Raw genomic sequence first — 20,174 nt, forward strand, 5'->3', positions numbered from 1 at the left:
GATATAACACATAGGCCCTCTCGATCAGTAACATGAACCCGAATGCAGCTTAGAAACCAGGACCAACTCGAGGTGTTTTCCCCTTCAACTATTGCAAATGCTAAAGGAAATACCTGAAAATTAGCATCAACACTTGTAGCAACCAAAAGTGTGCCTTTATATTTCCCATACAAGTGTGTCCCATCAATAGATAACAGAGGCATGCAGTGTTTGAACCCATCGATGGAAGGCTTAAAGGCCCAAAACACTCGTTCAAATACCTCCATGTTGCTGTAATAAATGCCTTCAGCAATAGCTTTGTATTTCCACAGAACTACAGTGCCTGGGTTCGACTCCTGGAGGGCTTGCATGAATGAAGGAAGTATGTTGTATGAACTCTCCCAATCCCCAAAAATTTCCGCAATCGCTTTCTGTTTGGCATACCACGCTCTTCGATATGGAACATCGAATTGAAATTTGTTGGAGATGATATGTTGTATGAACTCAACTCTCAAACATGGATCTTTCTGCACAAACGACTTCACATAGTCGCAGATAACAGAGGAGTCCAAGTGTCGATGATCTCTGGGCGGAACTTCATTAACACAATTGTCGCGATGTGGGCCCTTGTAAGATACGATCTTAAAGGCACGTGTGGTTAGATTTGTTTTTGCACCACGTAGCGACCAACCACACCCCCTCTTGCACTTTAAATGAAGGACATTCTCATTCGACGTCACTGTGGTGTAGAAATGATTTCGCTCTATGGAATACAATTTCACCATTTCCTGTAGCGCTTTCTTATTGTCGAAAATCATGCCCTTCTCAAATTCTCCCCCGACACGAAACGAACACTGGCTCCCCGAATCACCCCAATGTATGTCCACCTCATAGTTCTCGTTTATTTGACTGAACCAAGGTAATGGAGTTCTAGCAACAACATCATCCACAGACAAATCGTTGTTTATAACATCTTCTTCATCTCCGTCTTCACCCTCGTCGTTTGTGTCATTATACATATCAAGAACAGACAACTCGTTGTTTACAACAAGTTCAGCATTCACCAAAGTTTGAAACGGTGGTGTTTCAATATATTCTTGCGTGGGAGAGTAACTTTGCAACTGCATCGATGATGAAATGTCATTGTTTGAGGTAGATGGACCAGGTTGCTGCATTGACCCCGACGCCGTAAATTGTGAACTGAATGGAATGTCAAATTGATCGTCGTGTAACATTCTACTGAAAGAACCCATTCCATATTCAGATGATGGAATGTTATATGCGGGCATTTGTAGAGAGCTTGCATTGTATGATGGAAGAAATGTTGGTTGTTGAGTACATACAGGCACCGTTTCCACATACAAATTAGTAGGAAGAGACCTCATTGCAACGACACCCCTCAAAACCTCCAAATGGTCGTCATTCAAAACATGTAAGATTTGAATCCCGCTAACACTTTCAAACCTCATTTTGATGTTCATTTCAACACTTGTTGGCTTTGAACCAATTATAGTATAAACTTTCTTCAACAAATCATTGTAAGTCATACAAGGTTTCAATGCTAGCGGTTCCATTTTTCCTCCTCTATACTCGACATTGGGTCCGACACACAAAATTTCACCCCCCAACGGCATAACAAAACAATCAATTGTGAAGCCATGTTCTACATAACATCAGACCACATATTAGGTGACACATATGCACAACTAAAACCACAATGATTCCAATAAATCCCCAAGCAAAGCGTACATACAACGCAGTGTTCAACAACATACTAACTTACCTACTTAATCTAACAATGTAAGATACATTTAAATGTACTTAACTCAACAATGTAGTTCGTAATTCCCTAAATGCTTCATATATGTAGTTCAACAACTAAATGCTTCATATAAATTATACGAAATTATACAACATACATGTTTCGGGGTTTTCTGATGTCCTGCGGGAGAGTTACAATTCCGAGACTGGAACCGGACGCCTGTACCTGCAAAACAACGGAGACTCCTGGTGGTGGGAGCTCCGCCTCCAACGGTCAAGTTAGTACTTGCTTAAGGAGTAATTAATGCGGAAATTAAAATGATTGGGTCTCTCTAGATGAGAGTGTTTAATGTAGGTAATCTTCTTTTTTAGCGTGATAAGCCTGTTATTCATGTAATCTCCCTTAATGAGGATTAAGGGAGGTATTTATAACCTTGGGAAACGTGCTAATCCTAGGTTTAGGTTAACCTAGGGCTGATTGGGCTTCCCTCGGAAGTTGGGCCTGGATGGCCGGTTTCTCCATTAGGCATGGAGTATGCCACGTGTCATGACATAATAGGTCCAAGGTGGACAAATAAGCGGGTGCCACGTGGCAAGCCCTGACAGTTCCAACTGAGGGACACTTGGCAGGACCTGATTGGCCCACGTGGCGCATTCCGATTGGTGGGAGCAAAATCCCCTAATCATTTGCCCCTCACAGGTGGCACGTGACTGGTCACGTGTTACCTGTGACAGGTGTCGCATTGTAACAGGCGACGGCCTGCTATAGGTGTCACTCGGCGAAAGGCCGAGAGATTCTCCCGCCCAAATTTTGAATTCTGGAAGTGACCCTTCGCCTTCTCACTTCGCCTATATATAAGGGAGTGTTGACTTCAGTCATTTTCACACTTGAGAACTTTGTGAGAGAACATTCGGACCCCTGAACTTGCTCTGACATTTTGGACTCTTTCTGCCTACCGCCTGCTCTGACAAGCCGACTGCAAAGGATTTTCAGAACTTCATCAACCGTCACTCGTTCAGGTAACCGTCGGTTCTCTTACTCTTAATTTTCTCTTTATTCTTTTTTGAAATGGCACCACGGAAGCACACGACACGACCTAGGTTAGTGATCAGCCGGTCACCGGGGACGGCTGAATCTAGGACTAGGAGTGCCGCCTGCCCTTTTCTGGACCCATCTTTGCCCTTTATACAAAGTCCGACTGTATCTGTGTCTATGCAGAGCATGATGGCCAGAACAAAAAACACTGCCAGGATCTCAAATTCAGACGGCTCCTCCCACAGGGTGCCGATTAGTGAAACATCTGACCAGGCGCCAGATGCGGAAGTGAAACAAAGCGGCTTGAAAGCCGGCAGTTCTGAGGGAGGATTCAAAGTGACCCCTTCCCTTTTTACAGTTGACAATTCTTCATTCTCTCCTGCTCCTTTTAAAGGAGAGGAGGCGGGCCCCTCCGGGAGAGGGGAGGAGTCGTCCTCTTCGGATTCGTCAGAGGACGATTCCGAGTCTAGCTCTTCTGGCCATGCTTCTTTGGACACAGAAGAGAAAAACAGTCGCCTGCAAGAGGCGAGGCTTTCTCACGCAGTTGAGAAGGGGGACGATTGGGCGGAGCCATCCGCCTCTTACCGAGAGCAAAATACCCCCTACTACTGCACGGTACCTCGGGGCCGGATCACGGCCATGCAAGAGAAAGTGGAGAGCTTTATCGCAAACCACACAATGGGCCCCGACTTTTTAGTGTTTGTGCCGGATCCAGAAGACACACTCGTCTGGCCGGCTGGTACCAGTTATGATAGCGCCTGCTTTGGCTGCTACGAGGCGGCCATCAAGGCTGGGCTGCGCTTCCCACTACATCCGGCTGTTCAGCGGATCTTGGATGGGTATGAGTTGGGGTTATGGCAGTTAGCCCCGAACTCCTGGGTCAATGTACTCGGCTATGTGGCCGGGTGCGAACTGCACGGGGTGGAGCCGAGCTTCGAGGCTTTCGCCCACATGAACTACCTCAGTCGGACCCCTAAGGAAGGCGGTACCGGCTGGTATCAATTGACGAGCCACAGGGGCTACCTCATGACGAGAGGTAAAGCAAACAACTGGAAGGACTGACGGAGCACCTTCCTCATCATTGAGAGTTCGGACACAGAGCTGAACAAGCGCTTCAACAGGTGGAACAGGAATCCGCCCCTTCTTGCAGGCGGCCGCAACATGCCGCCTGTTCCCCCCAAGGCTAAGAAAGAGATCCTAGATAAAGGACTCTTCAAAGTAGAGTCGAAGGTGAACTCTACTTCAGGGGTACGAGAGCAAGTACCCCTGCACTGCGTCCCGAGCTTCAAATGGCTCTACGACGAGTACTTTTTGGCCGCCTGTGGCCTCAGCAGTCGGTGCTCAAGAGGTAGCCGGCCTGTCGAATACTCTGTTGTTCCATGCATTTCTTGTTATGACTTTTATTAACTTTGCTATTTGTTTTTGCAGCGGACGCCATGAGCAAAATTACCGCCTCCAAGACTGCGGCGGCCATGTTGCGGGCCTCCATCATGCAACAAGCTTCAACCGACTCCCCCAACAAGGGGGCACCCTTGGTGGGCTTCGAACCTTTCACCCTCTTTTTGGAGTTGTTTATGCATATACTGACTTCTTCTTTTTTAGACGGGCGCTCCAAGAGCATCTTCTTCCCAACAGCCGGACCCCAAGGCCCGGAGGACGACTGTTGCGAGCTCTCCTGGTTCTGCCAGGAAACATGCGGCGGCTGAGAAACAGCCGGCCACTTCTTCTAAAACTCCAGCTGGGCCGCCTAGAAGTATGCAGTTGTCCTTGTAAATTTTAGACTTGCTCCCTTTTTTACTAGGTCTAATCCGTTTGTTTATGCTTGATGCAGCCGGCCCTCAGGGGCCTGACTTGGTCGAGGTGGCCAAGTCTATGATCAAGGCCGTTCCTCCAGCTGAAAGGGAGGCGGTCAGGGGTGTCGGCACCCTTGACCTAGACGGGATTGCAGGGGTCCTTGCTGAGGTATACTTAGCATATTTTTGAGTATTTGAATTCCAGGACGCCTGTTTTCTTTTTTGTTTGGAAACTGACGCCTGTTCCCCTTTTTACTTAGGCCCTGCTCCGAGTGAACGGCCTTCGCAAGCCGCTTGACCGGAAGAACAAAGAGGTAAAGGCTGCAAAAGCTATGGCCGCCTCTGACTGTGATAAGGCAATGTTTCAAATTGCCCAAAATGAAGTTCTAACCATTGATATTCTTTATTATCAAGCGCAGGCTACCTCCGCTATCCGGGCTCAGTTAGAGGCGGCCCAGAAGAGGAATAGCGAGCTGGAGGCGACCATCAACAATCTCAAGGCCGAGCTGAAACCTCTTCGCCAAAAGATGTCCTCATACGAAACCTTGGAGAAATCCTTGGCGAGCGTGAAGGTACGCCTGGTGACCCAGGAGAAGAGTCTTACTCAGGAGCTCTCGGAAAAGGCCGAGCAAGAAAAGAAAGAGCTGGTCCGGGAGATGATGGAAGACTCTGCTCAAATCCAGCGCATGACTTGGGGCCGCCTTTTCCCCAATGCCGACTTTGCCTCATGGGAAAAAACGTACCGCCAGTGTTCTGATATATATAATCAAGAGATCCTGGCGGCTGCTGAGGAAGAGGCGTTGGAGGAGGCGTTGGAGGAGGAGGAGCCGGTAGTGGCGCTTGTGCCGCTTGGGGGTAATGCATCAAAAAAGGATGCAGCTGAATCCGAGTCCAGCAAGAAGAGTGCTGACCAGGCGGCAGCTGCTAATATTGAAGATCTGCCCCCTTCTTAAGTTTTATGTCTTCTTTCCACGGCCTGCGTGCCGTTTGTTTTGTATTTACCCGGCCAGGGGGCCAGGGCTTTGAATATTTTGCCGGTCTTTAATGACCGACTTCTTTTTAATGAATTTTTTGTTTTGCTTCAAATTTGTTCAAGTATTGAATATTCTGATATCCAATTGTACACTATACCGACTGTTTTACATGGCCGATAGTTGCAGACAGGTACGGATAGTTAGTCACGCCGCCTATGCCCCTGGACAACTGGTTGTCTGTTTCCAGGCTAGACGATCAGTCGGCCATTTATCCAATCGGTATTCGAACCATTTTAAAGACTGGATCCCCTTTAGGCAGGCGGTCCTGTCATTTGTAAAATTAACCAAGTAGGAAAGTGGTTTGACCAAGTAAACATGATTGTTACCTAGTCGCCAAGTAACTGAGTAGTAGAGGTATCAAGCGGTGGGTACCGGTTGTTCCCCTTTATTCGCCAATGTTTGTTGGCTTTTAACTCATAGGTTGTTAACCTAGCAGGAGTAGTGGTTGAGAGCCCCTGTTTGCTAAAAACAGGCGGACGACTCATACCTTTTAGGCTCCATACTAAGTTTGAGAGAGTGACTATGAGTTAACTTTGGTGTTACTCAGTCGCCGTCACTCCTGCTTGAGTAGTAAAGGTACCAGGCGGCGGAGGCCGGTTGAACCTTTTGATTCGCCAATGTTTGTTGGCTATTAACTCAAGAGGTACCCCTGCATTTATCCCAAGTAATACAGGCGGTCATCTGACTCAGATGTCAACTGCTACCACTGGTTTGGTTAGTGATAAGAGTTATCCTTGTCTCAAAAGCGGCTATGTGGTTGCCCTTGGGGACAGTCGTATAGGTGTCGTGTAATTAGTTTATAGAGCAATGTTCCACCCAAAAGGGAGCTGCTCTCTGCGACGAATTTCATCCGGAGGGATGCCGCCGGACGCCTGCTATGATGTTGGGACAGGTCGTATTAGTTTTGAAGATTTGATCAGTTGGCTTGGCGCCTGGTCTGATCATTCGGCCTGTGGCCTTGGTTAGTTCTTGGTGAACGTAGGTGCTAAGTAGAAGGAGGGTAGCCGCCTGTTAGGCACAGGGTCGGCCAGGCCCTGATCATTTTTAGTTAAGGGGGGTGGCCGTGTGTTTGGAACCAGTCGGCCCTCTTTTATGGAGAGTAGCCGACTATATGTCCAGACGGCATGCCCCTATGGAGAGAAAAACTCAATGGAGAGTAGCCGACTGTAAAGGTACAGACGACATGCCCCTCTGAAGATAGAGTAAAATACTTTATGGAGAGTAGCCGACTGTAAAGGTACAGACGGCATGCCCCTCTGAAAGTAAAATACTCTATAGAGAGTAGCCGACTGTAAAGGTACAGACGGCATGCCCCTCTGAAGATAGAGTAGAATACTCAATGGAGAGTAGCCGACTGTAAAGGTACAGACGGCATGCCCCTCTGAAGAGAAAATTAAACATGGAGAGTAGCCGACTGTTTATTAGTAGGCGTGCCCCTCTTAGTACAAAATTGAATATTAAGTACGCAAACTTTTATTAAGTAGCCCTTGACTATTTACATCATTCAAAAGAAATATTTCTTAAGATTATCTACATTCCAAGTTCGAGGCAACGGTTGTCCGTCTGGTGTTCCCAGACGGTAGGTACCGTCCCTGACCTCTTCACAGATTCGGTAGGGTCCTTCCTAGTTGGGAGTTAGTATGCCAGGCTCATTAGCCCTACCAACTGCTTCCATTTTTCTAAGTACAAAGTCCCCCACTTTGAGTGGACGCCTGTGTACTTTTTTGTTATATGATCTAGTCATTCTCAGGCGGTAAATTTCATGGCGCAAGACAGCATTGCCCCTCCTTTCAAGAAGTGAGTCCAATGCCAGGCGCATGGCTTCCCAGTTTGCCTCTTCGTCATATAGCATTACTCGAAGGGTCGGCTCGTAGTGTTCTATTGGAAGAACAGCTTCCGCACCATAAGTTAGGAGGAATGGAGTTTCTCCAGTCGCCCCTTTTTCAGTCGTCCTAATGGCCCAGAGAACATGTGGTAATTCATCCGCCCATAGGCCGCCTGCTCGTTCAATCTTTTTCTTGAGACCGTCTGAGATGATTTTATTAAAGGCTTCTACCTGGCCGTTTGCTTGTGGACGGCCGACAGATGCAAAGTAGTGTGAAATTCCTTGGTCACCCAACCAGCTTTTGAGAACAGGCGTCTCAAATTGGGGACCATTATCAAAAACCATAGACATGGGAACCCCGAACCGAGTGATGACATTTTTCCAAATGAATGAAATTACATCCTTCGTCTTGATTCCCTTTACCGCCTCCGCCTCTACCCATTTAGTGAAGTAGTCGACGGCAACAAGTATGTACCTCCTTCCGCCTGTAGCAGGCGTATATGGACCCAGAATATCCATGCCCCACTTAGCAAACGGTAGTGGGCTATGAATGGTAGTGAGGTCAGTAGCCGAACGGTGAATTAGCTTGCCAAACCTTTGACACTTGTCACATTTTTTCACCATCTCCATTGCATCTGCTTCTAAAGTAGGCCAAAAGTAGCCCTGCCGCCTTGCCCGTTGAGCAAGCGTCCTACCGCCTATATGGGAAGCACAGTAACCAGAGTGAAGATCGTCTAGTATCTCTCGTCCCTTTTCTGGAGTAACACACTTTAAGAAGGGTTGAAGGTACCCCCTTTTGTGAAGTTCTCCCTTTATTATTTCAAAACTGGTTGCTCGTTTTTTCAGTGCTGCCGCCTGTTGATGATCATCCGGCAGGGTACCATTTGCCAGATATGCCCTGATTGGATCCATCCAGGTTGAGCTTCTGTCTAGGATTCCAATAGGGTCTTCCTCGATGCTTCTCTTCTCCATTACTTCCCAAAAAACAGTTCGAGGAGTATCAGAGGAGGCGGATGATGCTAATTTTGACAGTGCATCCGCCTGGTTGTTTTCTGATCTCGGCACTTGGATCAGATGGAAATCCTCAAGGGAGCCGACTGCTTGTCGGACCGCCTGTAAATACTTGATCATGGCCGGATGGGTTGCTTCGTATTCGCCATTGTACTGACTCACTATCAATTGTGAATCGGAACAGGCGTCTATTTTTCTTACCCCTGCCGCCTTGCACATGCAGATTCCGGCTAGTAAAGCTTCATATTCTGCCTCATTGTTTGAGGCCTGAAAACTGAAGCGTAGAGCATACTCGTACCTGTCGCCCTCCGACGACTGACATATGACGCCTGCTCCACAACCATTTGAAGTAGAGCTTCCGTCCACATATACCTTCCAGACTTGGTCTGGAACTTGAGAGTCAGGGGGACGAGTCATCTCAACAATAAAGTCAGCAAAGGCTTGCCCCTTCACTGCTTTTCTAGGCTCGAAAGTAACTTCGAGGCTCTGAATTTCTATGGCCCATTTGATCATTCGGCCTGACGACTCCATGATGGTCAGTGGCCGCTTGATAGGTTGGTCTGTATACACGACGACTGCATGGGCCAAAAAGTAGGGCTTCAATTTTTTAACAGCCATGAAGAGTGCAAGACCAAATTTCTCCACTAGGGGATACCTCAACTCGACATTTTTCAGTACATGACTGACAAAGTAGACCGGGAGCTGACAGCCGTCTCTTTCAGCAAGGAGAACAGCGCTTAACGCATGATCAGAGACGGCCAGGTACATCTTTAGGCAAAGGGCTGATCGGCTTAGAAATCTTCCCAAGGCCGCCAGACAACCTGTTAACTTCTGAACCTCTCGGATGGTACGAGGCGACTGCATGTCAATGACCGCCTGCACCTTCTCAGGGTTCGCCTCTATTCCTCTCTGATTGATAAGGAATCCGAGAAATTTCCCAGACTCAACTCTTAAGACACATTTCTTGGGATTGAGCATGACATGGTGCCGCCTGAGTGTGGCGAAAGTTTCTCGGAGGTCCGACAGATGATCTTTCTGAAGTTTAATCTTGACAATCATATCATCAATGTATGCCTCGACGTTTCTCCCAATCTGATCAAAGAACACAGTGTTTATCATTCGCTGGAAGGTAGCCGGGGCATTCTTAAGACCAAACGGCATGACCGTGTAACAGTATAACCCCTGATCAGTGACGAAGGCCGTCTTCTCCTGATCTTTCTTCCATAAAGGAATTTGATGGAAACCAGAGTAGGCGTCCATAAAGCTCATCAAAGCATGGCCGACTGTTGAGTCGACCAGGTTATCAATTTTAGGCAGAGGGTAACTGTCTTTGGGGCACGCCTTGTTTAAGTCTGTGTAGTCTACACACATTCGCCAGGTGCCATTCGGCTTTTTAACAAGCACCACATTTGCAACCCAGTCTGGGAAGTAACATTGCCGAATGAACCCTGCATCAAGTAATTTTTTAACTTCGGCGGCTGCCGTCTGACTTCTTTCTTCGCCATGGTTCCGCTTCTTCTGCCGTACCGGCTTCTTTTTCGGATCCACGGCCAGTTTATGTACCGCCAGATCAGGACTAATGCCTGACATTTCATGGACTTCGAATGCAAAGATGTCCTTGTATTCTTTCAATAGTTTGTGAAAGTCATCACCTAGGACTCTCAGAGCAGTCGTCCCAACTTTGACTGTTCGGTCAGGACATGAGTCGTCTAGGATCAGGTCCGTATGCTCACTAGCCGGCTGAGGGCGGAATTCATCCGACCGCTCCTTTGCCAATGATTGCTATTTTCTGTCTTTTCTTGCGGCCCCTGTCTGGGATGCCTTTCTCTTCTTGCCGCCTGCTTTTTGAACAGGCGCACTCTCCTTGACATTGTCAAGGTCTATTTTTCCACCACTCGACCCAGTGGCCATAACAGTGGGCTTGACATCCGAGAGATAGCACTCTCGGGCCATCCTCTGATCTCCCCTTAGGGACCCGACTGTTCCATTATCCCTTTCAAACTTGAGCAACATAAGAGATGGGATTATAACAGCCTTGGAATTATTCAGGGTTGGTCGTCCCAGAATCATGTTGTAAGCCGAGAGTTCTTCTACTACCAGGAACCGGACTACCATGTGTCGTCCTTCCCCTTTTTCGCCCTGGCGGATGGGTAAATCCACTCGTCCCACTGGGTGGACTCCTCCTCCTCCAAACCCTACTAAAGGGTGGGAGGCCGGATGTATGCAATCAGTCTGATATTTTAGTTTCGACAGACATTTGCTACTGATGAGATCTGAGGAGCTTCCGGTATCTATGAGGATTCGGCCAACTCTCCGGTTGGCCACTTTACATTCTATAACGATAGGGTCGTCATGCGACCCTCTTACCCCTCCTAGATCTTCTTCAGTGATGACAATCTCAGGAAATGAATATTTGGAGGGCCGTTCTTGGTGAACGGAATTTACATCTAACCGCCTGATATTGTCTTTGTTGCCCCTAATAGTGGGGCCGCCTCCTGAGAAGCCGCCTGCAATGGTGTAGACGACTGCATCATCTGTATCGGAGCTGTCGGCCTGTTGATTCTTTTTGGTCGACTGCTTTTTTGAGGAAGTGTTCCTCGTAGATTTCTTGACATAAGTGTCAAGATCACCTTGTTCAGCCAGGCGGTCCAGATACCGCATGAGACTGATGCATTCATTGGTGTGATGACCAACATCTTCATGATAAGCACAGAATTTATCTTGGTTCCGGTTGTTTGTAGAATCCTTCATGGGGACCGGCTTCTCAATTGAGATTCGTCCCTTGATTTCCTTTAGGATAAACTGGCTATCCTTGTTAAACGCATACTTTGGGGAGTATGGTTTGAATTCTTTTTTCTTTTTCTGGGCCGGCTGTTTAGAGGAATCAGCCGCCCAGACCTCTTTTCTTTTCTCGTCTTTGTTGGACGACTGCTTCTGTCGTCCTTCTCTTTTGTCGGATCTTTTCCCGTCCGACTGTTTTCCCGTACTACAAAGATCAGTCGCCTGTATATAGGCTTCCGCTTCAATCAAGGCCTCTTGAAGAGTCGCCACCCTCTTTCGGACCAAATCAAATTTGAAGGTCGACCCGTCTTTGAGACCTCTGAAAAAGTCAGTATAGGCTACTTCATCCGGTAACCCTTGAATCTGTATTCTCATCAGGTTAAACCGCCTGATGTAGGAACGAAGCCCCTCCTTCTCGCCCTGCTGAATTGTTCCTAAATCAAGGTTCGTCTTCTTCGCAGGGATGTTCATGGCGAAGTTGGAGGTGAATAAGTAAGCAATCGTCCTGAAGTTATTTACACAACCAGTCGACAGGTTGCCGAACCATTGTTGTGCGATTCCTTTGAGAGTCGCTGGGAAACACTTGCACCAGGTGGGATCATCCAACCCTTGAAGGTACATCAGGTTGGTGAATGCCATCAGATGGTCTTCTGGGTTAGTAGTGCCGTCATAGGCGCCTACTAATACATTTTTCACTTTGGCCGGCTGAGCGGCTTCAGTAATTTCCTTGGAGAAGGCCGACGGCTGTTCACCAAGTCTAAGCAACCGTAGCTGCCAGTCCATAGGTTGGACATTTTTTGCTGCTTGTCCACCAAACGGAGGTGGCTGTAAAAAATACTGTTGTTGCGGTACAAACGGTAAGTTTGGTACCGCCTGGTCGCTATGAAAGCCGGACTGACGGGAGGTGCCGCCTGACTGACTCTCACGATACGACTGAGTATGCCTCATTGAGGTATTTCGCAGACTGTCTTGGAAGTTTGAAGTAGAGGCCGACTCTGACAATCGGTCACTCTTCTTCTGCTCTAGCAGTAGCCGAGCGTCTGTGTATGATTTCCTCGACCCGTCTGCCTGAATATGACGAACAGGTTTCCTATTTCCTGGAGTAGGAAAACGGTATTTTGTGAAATCAAGGGCAGTCGGCTCCCGCTTCCTAGATTTAGGATGAGGAGTCGCCTCTCGCCCTTGAACTGGCTTCCTCTTCTGTGAAGTGGAGGGTTTCTTAGCCGACTGCTCCTTGTCCAGAGCAGGCGGCTTCTTGTTGATCAACTCTTGAATTTCTCCCTTGAAGTCCCTCATGATGGTCATGAGTTCGTTCCTTGTGATGGGAGCAGACCCATCAGTCGGCTGCTGCCGAACAGGCGGTGCGCCTGCTGGCTCGCTTCCTGTATGAAGATGTTCCCGTTCCCTCCTTTCGGTATGACGGGTACGTCGGGCCCTTAGGGTCCCGTCTGAAGCTGTGTGAGCTTCAACTTCAAATTCATTCTCAGTATCGTGGTCCGACTGAACTTGAGGGTCGTCTAGGGGACGCCTCTCTTCAGGAGTCGGTACAAACGTGGATGCCATCTCAGAAGCACTCTCCCCACAGACGGCGCCAAATGTTTCGGGGTTTTCTGATGTCCTGCGGGAGAGTTACAATTCCGAGACTGGAACCGGACGCCTGTACCTGCAAAACAACGGAGAATCCTGGTGGTGGGAGCTCCGCCTCCAACGGTCAAGTTAGTACTTGATTAAGGAGTAATTAATGCGGAAATTAAAATGATTGGGTCTCTCTAGGTGAGAGTGTTTAATGTAGGTAATCTGCTTTTTTAGCGTGATCAGCCTGTTATTCATGTAATCTCCCTTAATGAGGATTAAGGGAGGTATTTATAACCTTGGGAAACGTGCTAATCCTAGGTTTAGGTTAACCTAGGGCTGATTGGGCTTCCCTCGGAAGTTGGGCCTGGGTGGCTGGTTTCTCCATTAGGCATGGAGTATGCCACGTGTCATGACATAATAGGTCCAAGGTGGAAAAATAAGCTGGTGCCACGTGGCAAGCCCTGACAGTTCCAACTGAGGGACACTTGGCAGGACCTGATTGGCCCACGTGGCGCATTCCGATTGGTGGGAGCAAAATCCCCTAATCAATACATATAACTATACTTAATTTCAATAATTAAATAACAATGTATTATGTAGTTATACATATTTTGCATACTTGAACAACACTATAGTACATACATTGTAAATTACAAACATAAATTCCCAAAAAACATCATACACAAGTAAAATAGTTAAATTCAAGACATACCTCAATTTCGATGAAAGTATATAGTTAAACGCTCACAAAAAATTTTTCCATGTAAAAAGGGCCGGAGACCGGAAACTAGAGAGAGTATCTAGTATCTACTTGTATTTGTTCATTACTTGATACTCCGTACTTGACAAGAAAAACAGGCGCTGTGTAAGTCGCAAGCTTGTTGGTCCATCAATGGAGGAAGAGGGTTTTAGCAGACAAATCAATGGAGATGAGCCTCTCAAAGTCCTCGAATTCTACAGTGGCATCGGCGGCATGGTTTCTTTCTTTTTCTTTCTCTTTCTCTTCTCTGTATAACTGCTCTTTCTTCCCTTTTACTGACAGATTTTGCTTTGAAAATTGAAATATAGAGATATTCGCTCATGAAATCTGGGGTTAACGCAGAAGTTGTTCAAGCTTTTGAAATTAATGATATTGCAAATGATGTTTATCAGCATAATTTTGGGCATCGCCCTTTTCAGGTATTGCCTTAATAATACTTGTACCATATTTTATCCTGTCTTTAAATTGAGTTTATTGGCTTGTTTCTGATCCAACTTCAATTTAATTGCGCACACTTTGTATGAAGTACTGATTCGGTTTGGATTTAGTTGTCACATTACGAGTTCTAATTATGGCGGTAATTTTGGATGGTGGGAGTAGTAGTTAGTGTTTTGGTTAGGACATTTTGAAACTTTTAAAGATTGAAATCTCATAGGAAGGAAGTAAGACTATGTATAAAATTATTGTACTTAGGTGATATTGTGGAACTTGGTTGAAGAATGATTTCTAATTGCATCAATTTCCTTGTATAAGTTATATAGAGTTAATCCTAATGGCTTGCAAGAGAATATGAGATACTATAGAGAAGTGATGAAAAGCATCTTTGTTCGGAGGGTTGGGATGATACTTGGTAGGGACATGGGAGGGCTGATGTAATCATTTTTAAGAGAGGATTTTAAGTCTACTCTTAGGGCATGCTTAGATTGGGGATTTGGGGCTAATGTATTTAGCGAGTAATATAAGGAAAAATTTAGGAGAATATAGGGTGGGCGAATATGGTTATAGATGATATAGGCAGTGATTGTTTAAAAACGAAGAAGGGGAAAATATACCCTCATTTGGGGGTAGTACATTACCTTCCTCTCCTCCCCCTATTCCTGCATTGTATATATCATCTCTTATACCACAACCTAAACTCATTACGGAGTATTATTCTCTTTAATTTGACTCCATTACCCTCTTATTGCATTACCCCTAATCCAAACACGTCCTTAAGGTATATAGTATGCAGCCAATGTAGGGACATATTATGAATGCCAGAGATTCATATTAATCCTTTACCACACCCTTTTAAATTGGGTCCACTCTCAATGATAGATTAATCCTTCCCAAAAACATGGGTTGAGCTCACATCTCAGTGATCTCACCTATACATATATAAAGAGCCGTTCTTGTTTCGAGACATTTAGGAATTCTCTAGGTCTCATTTTTCTTCAAGCTTGTATTTACCAGTGTTCAATTGCATATATCTTTATAAATTAGCTATTCAAAAGATGTTTCTTCTGGCCATATAGGCATATATAGTCTTTATTATTAAATGTAAAATTGGACATTATGTAAAAGTATTTGTTTTAAAATGGTGAAGGTGCTTCATTTATGCAACTAAGGCTTCTTATCATGTTGGATAGACTTCTTGATTTTCCTTTGAAGCACTCTTGTTGTAATTACACAATTATCCAGCCATGGGTACTGGCACCTTGCCCACTTGATTTAGGCTGAATTTGCTTGCTTGTTTGAGAGCTGAGTTTGATCTTCAGAAACATACCCTGTGAAGGTTGGCCGTATTAGGTGAATTTGGGTATTTTTTAAATCAATGTTAACACAAATTACATGGCTTATTCATTTTTATATTATGCAATCATGACACCAGGTCATCCACCAAAGAGTTTATAATCAGAAATATCAACTGATAAAATTGATTGCCTTATTCTTTTCAACAAGAAGAAACATAAGTGGATAGGTATTGGATTGATAAAGTTTATAAGAACCAACATTGACCATTTGTCTTACTCATGATAAACTAATAAAGAATAGAATAGGTTAGCTGAAAGTCTAGAAATTAATGAATTTAAAGAACTGAATTTGTCAGAAATATCAGTTATATCCCGATGGTATATTGTTAACTGCTTTTTAAGAGATGGGGTACTCAGAAAATAAGATCCAACAACATAGGAACCATCATTTGTTTTACTGTGTCTCCTAATAAATCAGGTGTTACAAGATTCTGACTCCTTACTACATGCTGCAATGCTCTTCTCAACATTATCTTTCTAACCAACTGTCTTTTCCGTGCTTCAGAAACTCTCCATTTTTTATTTTATAGTTTTAATTATTAAGTTCTCCGAGCTTCAAAAATATGAACTTTTGGATACAATTGCTGGTTGGTATTGAAGTTCTTCTTTTTGTTTACAGGGTAACATTCAAAGCTTGACTGCAGCTGATCTTGGTAATTATCAAGCACATGCTTGGCTCCTTTCCCCGCCATGTCAACCTTATACGAGACAAGGTGGATAGTCTAATATTTGAATAATAGCATATTTTTCCTGGATTTTTTCTAAATAATCTATGTGTAGGACTCCAAAAGGACTCAAGTGATGCTCGGGCATTTTCCTTCCTAAACATTCTTGAGCTTATACCTCAGCTGTCCAGTGCTCCACTCATGCTTTTCGTAGAAAATGTCGTGGGGTTTGAGGTATGCTTCATAGGATTGAATATAGGCATTTAGTGGTTTGTTATAACAATTTTTTATTCAATTCTTAAACCTTTTTTGCTGCAGACATCTGATACTCATAACAAGATGATTGAAGTATTGGCAAAAACAGGTTATCTTACTCAGGAATTCATTTTAAGCCCGTTGCAATTTGGAGTGCCATATTCCAGGCCACGCTACTTTTGTCTGGTAATGTATACTGTCTTTCCTCTCCTTGCTCCTTTTCATCCTAAAATATGCGTGAACACACACACACACACTTTTTCATGTGTGCATCCACACTTTTTTTTTTTCTGTTGAATATGGCTTGGCTTCTGCAGGATCTTGGGTCCCTGAGTCCTTTTTTAGGTGTGAATGGTGTGGAGTGTGTATTTATATATGCAATATATAAAGTTTTAACTACTTGGTTATATCGTCAGTAATGCTGCAAATTCGTATAATCAATGAGAATAAAGAGTCAAAAAAGAATGTCTTTAATTTTAAATAATGCGCGTGGGTGTAGTGGCACGCAGGATCTTCAATGATAAACTGGCCGCTAGTAACTTTTTTCTGGTAACACATTTAGTAAGGAGATTTTATAGATACATTTGGGCTTTATAGTTGGTCTTAATTACTGAAAGCAATTTGCCAAGTTTTAAAATTGAATTATATGTAGACCGATGCAATTCTTTCTGAATATGTTCCTCATAGTCTTATCCCCTTTATCTTCTTTGCATGTTCCAAAAAGTGTTCAAGCGTAGTTGATAATGAATCACGAAAGCTTGGATGGACAAATGTTATAGGGACTGAGGAACAGCGAATATTGTCAATTTATGCTTAAAGATGGAATTTTTGTGGTTTCTGTTTGGTCTGTGGGCTGGGTTTGATGATATTTTTTTAATTTTTTTTTAAAATTTTTGGAATTAATTCATGATCGTCATGGTTTGTCAATTGTAGGCGAAAAGGAATCCTTCATGTTTTCAATATCCAAGTTTTAATAATAAACTGCTTTACACACCAAGCGCATTGTTTGGAACTGATGATGAGTTGACAACCAATGCACCTGAGCAAATACCTGAGATTCAGGATTGTATGCTCATGTCTTGTGAACCTGTACATATGTTTCTTGAATTTGACAATTACAGTAAACAAGATACAACAGAACTAGGATGTTCGGATGATGTAAATTGTTCTCCCAAGTTATGTAACTCTGCTCAAAGGCTGGACATAAAGGTTGGGGCTGATGGCAACTCAATGGATCAGTATTCTGTTCCTCTGAGCTTGATAGAAAGGTGGGGAAGTGCTATGGGTATCCTGAATTCCTGATCTTTTAATGACTGCAATAGCTTTTATCTGTCTTCCAGATACATTCTGCATATTTACCACCTTGGTGTATTCCTTACAAAATAATAGATATTGTATATCCGGATTCAAAGCGATGCTGTTGTTTTACGAAGAGCTATTATCGTTATGTCAAGGGTACTGGCTCCCTTTTGGCAACAATCCAAGTATGTCTTCTGCTGTTTTACACTTTCAGACTTGCTATTTTCATGCCCTGTTTATTTGGAATTTATTTTGCTATACATCATATACATATGGTACATTGGTGTATAAAAAATGTAAACTTAAAACAAGCAAAATAACATCTGTTTTGCTGTAAGTAGCTATGGCCGCTTTGTTAGGGCTATCTAATGTTTTTCAGGGTTATGGTTCAAAGGATGATGTGGTCAAGTCAATCTAGAATTAATTTGATTTGCAGGTTGATGATGTGAAGCTTCCCTTTAAATTGTCAGAATGTAGTCATGCATTTGTATTATGTAAAAATAAATATTTATTCAGTTGAATAAATAATAGCATATAACTTGTATACTATATATTATAATTAAATGAGACAAAGTCTCTAGCTCTTGTGTAATTTTGAACTACATAATTTGAGGCTCATGTAATAGATGATGGGTTTTGCATCGTGTTTTTACTCTCGTACTCTAAGTGTTATCTGATTAGTTTTGTATAAGTGCATCTATCTTTTTTCGATCAGAACTGATGTCACCTGCAACACCAAGCAACTGTTTTTTTTGGCACCTAAGAAGTACTTTTCACTTGATAAGTGACTCGTATGAAGGAAAATGTGTCCATATGCTTCCTCAATCAAACCTTATAAGTCTAGAACACAATTGTATTTTTTTTTTTAAAAAAGGAAAAATAAATGATGAACCCTCTATGGTTTGGTTACAGTCTTAGCATTTTGCTTGGATCAAACTATTTTGGATGCAATGACAGTTCCAAACTGGCTGTTGGCAAATGAATTTGTTTAGATGGTTTAGCTTTGCAAAATTTGCTATTGAGTACTTGTTATTTTTGCACTTTATGCAGCCAAAGGTGAAGGGTAAAGAATCTTCATTAGAGAGCCAGGGCCTTAGATATTTCACCTCGAGAGAGGTTTGTTTCTCATCACATCTCTTGTTTATTTTTCTTGTTGTTATGGATTAAAAGGTGGTATCTTGTGGTGTCATTAGGTTGCCAACCTGCATTCTTTTCCGAAGGAGTTTTCCTTTCCCGAGCATGTAAGCCTCAGGCAACGGTATGTTATACTACATTTATATCTTTATTCATTTATTTGATAATTTTATTCCGCGTATGCTTTTGAAGAGAGCATAGGATACTGGGATGGACCTTGTTCTATATCTTGCTCCTCTGTCTTTTAGAAAAGAATCTCATTGCCCTAATAATAACCACTATTTTGCTCCTCTGTCTTTTAGAAAGGAATCTCATTGCCCTAATAATAACACTTTGCACTTTGACATTACTTGTTAGTAATTTTTCTTAAAAATTTTCATTGTTGGAAGTACCCATATATGAAAGAAAATGCATTATTGTGTAAAATTTTGTGATTTTTGATGTGTATTGAATATAGTGTGGACAATTTTCTCATGTTGTAAGATAAATAACCTGACTATTGAGTTTCAAGTTGGATAGGCTTGGTTCGCTGCTCTATTAGTGGTTAACAATTTACTAGCTGTTAATGGATAACTACTACTTTGCTGTCTGTCTGATTGAATAAGGTGTGGCAAATTGTACAGTACTAGTTATGGAAGTTGTATGCAATTATCATAGGTAAAGAGCAATTTATCAAAGGTAAGCAGTAGAAAATACAATTAAGGTTATTGAGATATAATTATGAAACGGATTAGTGGTTTTGCCTTGCTAAGCCACTCCCTACATCCTTAAAGTATGCTCCATCAGCAGCAACTTTGTAAGAGGAACTTGGAGTATTCGTACAACGGTGGAGGGAATACTCTACTAGTAGTGTCATATACACAATACACCTTTAATGTATGTCAATTTCTGTACCTGTGTATCTTTCATTTTGTAACCTACTGTTTTCTTCAACTTTTTAATACTTGTGTGCTATGACTCTCTACAGTTATGCGATGCTTGGTAACAGTTTGAGCATAGCAGTAGTTGCTCCCCTGATCAAATACTTGTTTGCTGATTCATCTTGATGATCAACTATGGTAGCACCATATCAGTAATCTGAACTACCTGCATTACCCAGCCTCGGTGTGGGAGATGCATATAATTCTACTGGCACTCAATCTGAGATGGAATTGCATGATGTATGTTATCATCATGATACCGAAGGAAGCAAGCTAGAAGAATGAGACTACCTTAGAATTACCTGTTGTGGTTTATAATTTTGATGGGTACCTGAAATACTATAGGATCAGTCTGCCTCCATGGCAATGTAACCCTTTGTATAAGTGAATCGTGTAATCCAATTTTGTAGCTGTAGATAATTTTCATGATCTTTTAATTATACTTGCATAGTTTCATGATTATTGAATTAATTAAACACTAAGTATGTTCTTACTATATTTGAAGACATACTCTGCAGACAATATTTATGTTCTTTTGTTAATTCTTATATGT

The 20,174-nt window shown here is 43.4% G+C and overlaps 1 protein-coding gene across 2 annotated transcripts; it reads left to right on the forward strand.

Moving 5' to 3' along the window:
- Positions 1-13,541: 13,541 nt before the first annotated feature.
- On the forward strand, positions 13,542-20,050 carry LOC110723143 (tRNA (cytosine(38)-C(5))-methyltransferase-like). 2 transcript variants are annotated; one of them, XR_002511673.1, is made up of 10 exons: positions 13,542-13,771; positions 13,864-13,974; positions 15,968-16,061; positions 16,129-16,247; positions 16,332-16,454; positions 17,202-17,536; positions 17,658-17,752; positions 18,618-18,683; positions 18,761-18,825; positions 19,669-19,739. XR_002511673.1 is itself a non-coding variant. In XM_021902458.1 (10 exons), exons 1-10 carry the CDS (start codon positions 13,688-13,690, stop codon positions 19,745-19,747), a joined length of 1,188 nt encoding a protein of 395 aa, XP_021758150.1. In that variant the 5' UTR covers positions 13,544-13,687; the 3' UTR covers positions 19,748-20,050. The 2 variants fall into 2 exon arrangements, 1 of the variants encoding a protein (XP_021758150.1); XM_021902458.1 differs by having other exon boundaries at positions 13,544-13,771; positions 17,202-17,553; positions 19,669-20,050.
- Positions 20,051-20,174: the final 124 nt, after the last annotated feature.

The sequence above is a fragment of the Chenopodium quinoa genome, unplaced genomic scaffold (assembly GCF_001683475.1).
Source record: "Chenopodium quinoa cultivar QQ74 unplaced genomic scaffold, ASM168347v1, whole genome shotgun sequence".
Lineage (NCBI taxonomy): Eukaryota > Viridiplantae > Streptophyta > Magnoliopsida > Caryophyllales > Amaranthaceae > Chenopodium > Chenopodium quinoa.